This window comes from Emydura macquarii, unplaced genomic scaffold (assembly GCF_026122565.2).
Source record: "Emydura macquarii macquarii isolate MOO-44397 ecotype Brisbane River unplaced genomic scaffold, CSIRO-AGI_Emac_v2 contig_2863, whole genome shotgun sequence".
NCBI lineage: Eukaryota > Metazoa > Chordata > Testudines > Chelidae > Emydura > Emydura macquarii.
Genome location: NW_027133000.1, coordinates 5,578,606 through 5,585,353, shown reverse-complemented (window position 1 = coordinate 5,585,353; position 6,748 = coordinate 5,578,606). Strand labels below are relative to the sequence as shown.

Here is a 6,748-nt window from a genome sequence, read left to right as displayed (position 1 = left end):
CGTAGATCTTTCAATAAGATATTTAAATGATTCAAAAGTTATCACTTCAATTATACTTGTGTACATTTTTAAAGTTTTGAAAGGTATGTGCATATATATTACAGAGCTGTTTCCATAGGTGTTTAGTTTAAAAGCAGTTTGTCTGAGGCCTGGTCTACACTACCGAGCTAGGTCGACGTGAGATACATTGCGTATCTCATGTCGACGTACTTACATCTATGCAGCGTGGCATCTTCACGATGCTACATCGACGGAAGAGTGTCTTCCGTTGATGCTACCTTCCGTCTTCTGGGGAGGAGCGCTCTCCAATTGACTGAGCGGGGCTACACGGACCAGCTGAATTGATGCCTGCTGTGGCGGCGACGTAGACGTGACTTCATTCAGCAATTTTTAAAAATCATTATTTTAAGAAACAAATACTGACCCCATTGTCATTTTAAAGTCATAATGATTGTGACTCATTTAATTGTGAAAGTGGAAAGCAAAAAAAGTGACAAAGATTGTGTGGGTTAGTTTGTGTAAAAAAAGTTTATTTACTGCTTGAGAAAGTTACCTTTCCTTTGAGTTCAGTATATGAATATATGTCAAGAAAAAAAAATATTACACAGTCGTTGCTTACACCAAAACAAAAATATACATTTGATGTGTACAAACTTTTAAAAAACTATTACAGGCATTGCAAATGTAGATATCACATTAAAATATTTCCAATAACATAGCTACAACTTAAATTAAGAAATGGAATGTTAAGTACATTAAAATATTTAGCGTTTTCCTAAAGTGTCATTGTATGTACATATTTAGTCAAAGTGTCTGGTATTTTAATTTTAGATAAAAGGCATGAGGAAGATCAAACTACTATGACCCTGCCATATTATAGGGGCTCAAATATCTAAATGGGTTACACACTTTAGACAATATATACTTAGTTATTTTTGATGATGTAGCTTTTTGTAACTTTCAGGAAATGCATTGCCTATATTCCAAAAATAAAGAGCCATACATGAAAACCCTTATTCAGAAAGATGCTACAGGGGAACACACAATTTGCATTGGGAGAGCAAGGCTTTACTGAAACCTCAGGAAAAACGTTTTCAGTTAAATTTTTCAGTCTCTCCAGTTAGTTTTTGTTTTTTATAATTCATAATCAAAGCATAATGGGAGAATATGCATCAAATTTCACAAGGTCAGCAGTAACTGAAGACCTGCTTAAGTTTCAGCCTCTATCAAGCAATGGTAACTATTCAGTTACAAAGCGTAGGAAAGCTTGAAAAGTTCAATATATGTTTTGTAGCTGGAAAGGAGATGATGTCCTCTGTGGGTTAACACAGCCACAGGAACTCTGTTTTAGCATCTCTTTCTTCCAAACCTGGCATATACTGCAAATCTGTTCATATAATGCTGCCTTTAAGAATTATTCATACAAAGCTGAAGAAATTACAAGTATTATACAAATTAAGTGTCTCTAGACACTTTTGTACTAGCAGCATTTGATGAGCTGTAAGTGAAAAAAATTTAACCTTCTGGTTCTCTGAATTTTCCTTTAAGTAACTTTCAAATTTCAAAATTACCTGTTTGAAGTACAGAGAAGCAGCTATAAAAAAATCTTTATGTAGCATACTTTCACTTAACATAATAAATACCTCATTTAACATGACAAATCTTGTCTAAAAACTTATATTTTCTATTGGATATGCTGTTCAGAACCATTATACTTGGTACAAGAAAATAATTCAAATTTAAAAAAGGAGTTAAGAGAAATAAGATAAGGAATAATAAATCAATTGCAAATAAACAATTTCACATGTGGTAAACTGCTGACTCCACATCCCAAATGTTAAAGAACAAATCAAATAGTAGGTAATGGAAAAAAGGCAGTTTATAAAATTAATCCCTCACTGCTTTCACATTTTTAGATTCATAGACTTTAAGGTCAGAAGAGATCATCATAGTCATCTAGTCTGACCTCCTCTGCACATTGCAGGCCACAGAACCTCATCCAGCCACTTAATACATTCAAGTAATATAACTTATGTAGGATGCTTATTTTCAAGATAAATATTAGGCCAATGACAACATGCAAAACAAAGCAGGAGATTACACTGAAAAAAGTGGCTAGTTAAAATATAGATATGTCAAGCTGTGAAGCTTAAATTAGTGCAGATAATTTTATACTAATCCCAAATTTCCAGAAATATACAAGATAGAATCACCCCAGTATTTTCATAAAAATTTATAAGGTAGATGATAAAATTGCACTTAATTCTGAAGTAACTCAGATAACAAATCATTCCCATTCATTGCTAATGAGCATTACAACATGGTCTCCTTCAAATTTCTTACACAAAAGACTCAAATCTCCGTACACTCCATTTAACTTTAAACATTTGGTCATTGATAACAGCCACACAATTTCACTTATCTGTCTTGTTGATCAGAATCGGATTTATTTATGTCTGACACAGACAGTTCTATTACAGGATTCACAAATCCAGCATACTCTGAATTGCCATTATCATCCATCTCAGCACTAACAAAATCATTCTCCCACTCTAAGCCATTTGAATCATCAGAAGCAGAGGTTGGATTACTTCCTGTCTTCTTGCTGCTAAATTTTAGTGCTGCCCGGAGTATATCTTCTTCTGTTTTAGAGCGCTCTCTCAATGGAATCATTCTGTTCATGCCTGCAATTTAAGAGGACTTTTTAAAAGCCACATAACTTTGGGGGTGGGAGGGTGTGCAACACCACAGGAGGAGAAGGAAAATGTGTCACCATATTTTTGCTAAAATATGCTAACATACTTTGCTAAAATGCTAACAATAAAAAACATTGAGTGACAAATTCTGATACTTTTGCTCTTAATGAGCAGTATCTCACTCTGCAAGCAGTCTTGTTCATGTCCATGCAAGTAAGGGCATAAATACCTCCTTTAGTAGTTAATGGTCCAAGGAAACTGATTAACTATTTAATAAGGAAACTATTTTCTAGCATTCTTTTTTAAAGACGGCAAGAAGCATGGCTAACTAGGGTCAGGTTTTGTTGATAATCTTTCCTACCCCACCAACCTGCTACTCTTTCTACTTGACAGGTATATGTGTATTCTGAACACATGCAGAAATATTAAAAAACTTTCTTGTTCCATGACATTTTTATGAAAGCTACTAACTCCTGTTAAATCATATGGTCTGTAGCAATGGATCTGCTTCTAACTTCTTGACACAGTGATTTCAGAAGACATCTTCACCGAGCGAACAAAGATTCTAAATTTCAGGAACTGTTTCCCTAGACAGATACCATTTTGCTTTGTAGAAAGAGGGCACATTCAAGATACATACACAAAATAAACCAAATTGATCAGAAATTTGCATAACACGTTAGAGATTTTTCAAAAGAAAGGGATGTTAGCAATGCTGATAATGCTGCATCATGTCCAGAGAGGTATCAACTGTCTCCTCTGCCAAATGAAAGGAGTGAAAGCTTGCAGAGGTAAATCAAAGATTTACTGTGCCTTTGCTCTCATTAAGGGCAGGTTTCCCTTATCTTCCTAATTAAATTCCTCTCATTTTAGACTTGGATTACTGCAGTCATTCTTCTTCACTTGCAGTATGTTATTTACATAATAAACATCCTTTATCACTTAAGATTCCAGGAAAAAAGGTCAAATCTACTCATTGCATGTGTGAAGTTTAGCAGTATTTCAATCTATTTGTTTCTTTGCTACTGACATGTCACTGAAGGTGTCAAGAAAGATGACAATGTAACTTGTTAAATGGTATTGTGTAACAGGGTGAAATGGCAGAGTAACTTTACTGTAGTTCTATACTAACAATACATGACAACTTATGAACCATATGAAAAATATTCAGAGCAAGAATGGAAAAATATCAGAAAATTTGTAGATTTCAAGATAACAAGGGACCTCCTGTATAACACAGGCCATAGAATTTCCCCAAAATAATTCCTAGAGCACCTCTTTTAGAAAAAACATCGAATCTGGATTTTAAAAATGTCAGTGACGGAGAATCCATCACAACACTTGGCAAATTGGTTAATTAATCTCACCATTATGTATGCTTCATTTCTGGTCTGAATTTGTCTAGCTTCAACTTCCAGCCATTGGATCGTGTTATACCTTTCTCTGCTAGACTGAAGAGCCCATTATTAAATGCGTGTTCCCTATATAGGTACTTATAGATAGTAAATCAAATCGGTCCTTAACCTTCTCTTTGTTAAGATAAATAGATTAATATCCTTGAGTCTATCACTGTAAGGCAGGTTTTCCAATCCTTTAATCATTCTCACAGCTCTTCTCTGAACCCTCTACAATTCATCAACATCCTTCTTGAATTATAGGCACCAGAACTGGACATAATATTTCAGCAGTGTTGCACCAGTGCCAAATATAGATGTAAAATAACCTCTATACTTGAGATTCCCAAGTTAGCTCTTTTGGCCACATTGGGACACTGATTATCCACCATAACCCCCAAATCTTCTTCACTGCTTCCCAAGACAGAGCCTTTACTTCCCAAAATAGAGCCCCCCATCCTGTAAATATGAGCTATATTATTTGTTCCTAGATGTATACATTAACATACAGCCATATTAAAACGCATATTGTTGCCTGGAGGCCAGTTTATCAAGCAATCTAGATCACTCTGAATCAGTGACCTGTCATCATCATTATTTATCTCCCCCAATTTGTGCCATCTGCAAACTTTCAGTGATGATTTTATATTTTCTTCCAGGTCATTGATAAAGATGTTAAATAGCATGGGGCCAAGAACCAATCCTGGCAGAACCCCACTGAAGACATTCACTCGATGATTCCCCTTTTACACATACAGTTTGAGACCATTTAGCCAGTTCGTAATCCATTTAATGTGTGCCATGTTAATTTTATATTGTTCTAGTTTTTTTAACCAAAATGTTGTGTGGTAGAAAGTAAAATGTCTTACAGAAGTTTAAGTATATTACATCAACATTACCTTTATCAACCAAACTTGTAATCTCATCAAAAAAAGACGTTAAGTTAGTTTGATAGGATCTGTTTTTCATAAACTCATGCTGATTTGCATTAATTACATTACCCTTTTTTAGTTCTTTATTAAATTGAATCCCATATAAACTATTCCACTAGTATGCCTGGGACTGATGTCAGGCTAAGGGGCCTATGATTACCTGGGTCATCCCATTTACCCTTTTAAACATTAGCTTTCTTCTAGTCTTCTGGAACTTCCCTGGTGTTCCAAGACACATTGATTTTAATGATCACTTGAACCTAACCTATCAACTTTTAGTTCTGAGATCAGTTCCATCTTTATCTGTTAGGACAAGGACTAATATAGAGTTCCCCTCTGTTGGCTGCAACAGTTTTCCAAATCACTATACTAAACAGGATTAAATATGTTGTAAATATATAAAATCATATCACATCACTATTTAGTGCCTATTCTTCATGATATTCATCTGATTTATGTTGTATCCTCAGCTTCTTCCTTTGGTCTACTCTTGGTCTTTAGATTGTAAGCCCTTCAGGGCAGGGCCTGTCTCTTTTCTGTTTGTACAGCACCCAGCACAATGCTGCCCCAATCCCAAAGGGCGTCTTTGGGCACTACCATAATATAAATATTTACCACTACTCATCATCTAATTAAAAGATGAAGTTATATAGACAAACCTAGACATTTCCAGAAGCATTAGTTCAGAGCTCCATAACACGGAAGCTTCTTTGGGTTAAGCAAAGTGTAATTCCCTCACAAGGTTTATTCTAGTTAGGTGGCCATTAGGCAGAGATCCATTCTAAAAATTGGCATTCCTTTGGCCTATAATCAATCTTCTATTCATTAACAGCAAAAACCTATAACCAGACTATAAATAAGAACTTCAGAACACAAAGTTTTCCCCATATCCTCCTAATCTTTTGGGCTTTTTGAGATATGAAATTTAGCCTTTTTTTTTTTTTTTTTTTTTTTAAATAAAGGAAAGTAGCACCCATCAACACAGTACCTAAACTGTCTATGCTGAGCAAATAAGATAACATCCATAGGGCAATGAGAAGAGGACAGATGCCTTTGTTGATACTTCTCAGACATTCATGAGTCTTCCAAAGTGCATCAGTGGTGCTGATAACTAAGGACTGGATGGAACCCCCTTCAAATGATCCTTCTCCTTCCTTTTCTAATTGTTTTCATAGCAGTGAAGATTGTGCCTTCCCCCCCCCCCAAGGGATTTCTCAAAGATCCACCTTGCCATTTTTTCTGTTCAATATTTAAAGCCACTGGAGTGATCATGAGATGATATGGGTTACGCTGTGATCAGCAATGACACCCAACTTTAAATATATGCTCCCTTTTCACATGGTACAGATACCATCATTGGGAGAATCACTCAATGACTGGCAGAAAGTGGGATCTCAATAGAACTGCTTGAATACTTAGTTTTGAATTTTGGCAATTTTTCATCAATAATTATATATGTGAATAAGTTTTCCATTATTCCACCAGCTGGCTAGAAATCAACACAATCGTTGACTGGCAAGGGTCGCAATGAAATGCCAGCTTAATCTGTAACGGCTTTATCAGTTGAAGTCTACCAACCTTTGCAGTCCACAAGCTTGTGGTCTAGTTAAATTTATTGCTCTGAGACTGCCAAAATTGTTTCTGTCACCACAACAGCATTTTTCCGCTCGGCTGTGGCTGGGGAAGACTGCACTCCCTTTCAGATGTGACACACTTTGTTCACGCT

The 6,748-nt window shown here is 35.6% G+C and overlaps 1 protein-coding gene across 2 annotated transcripts in view; it reads right to left on the bottom strand.

The window, feature by feature from the left end:
* Positions 1–511: 511 nt before the first annotated feature.
* Positions 512–6,748, bottom strand: part of AP1AR (adaptor related protein complex 1 associated regulatory protein) — a 28,507-nt gene continuing 22,270 nt past the window's right edge. For both annotated transcript variants that reach the window (XM_067568218.1, XM_067568217.1), the window contains one exon: positions 512–2,684. In XM_067568218.1, coding sequence (XP_067424319.1) covers positions 2,419–2,684 — 266 coding nt within the window. In that variant the 3' untranslated portion in view covers positions 512–2,418. The remainder of the gene's footprint in view (positions 2,685–6,748) is intronic.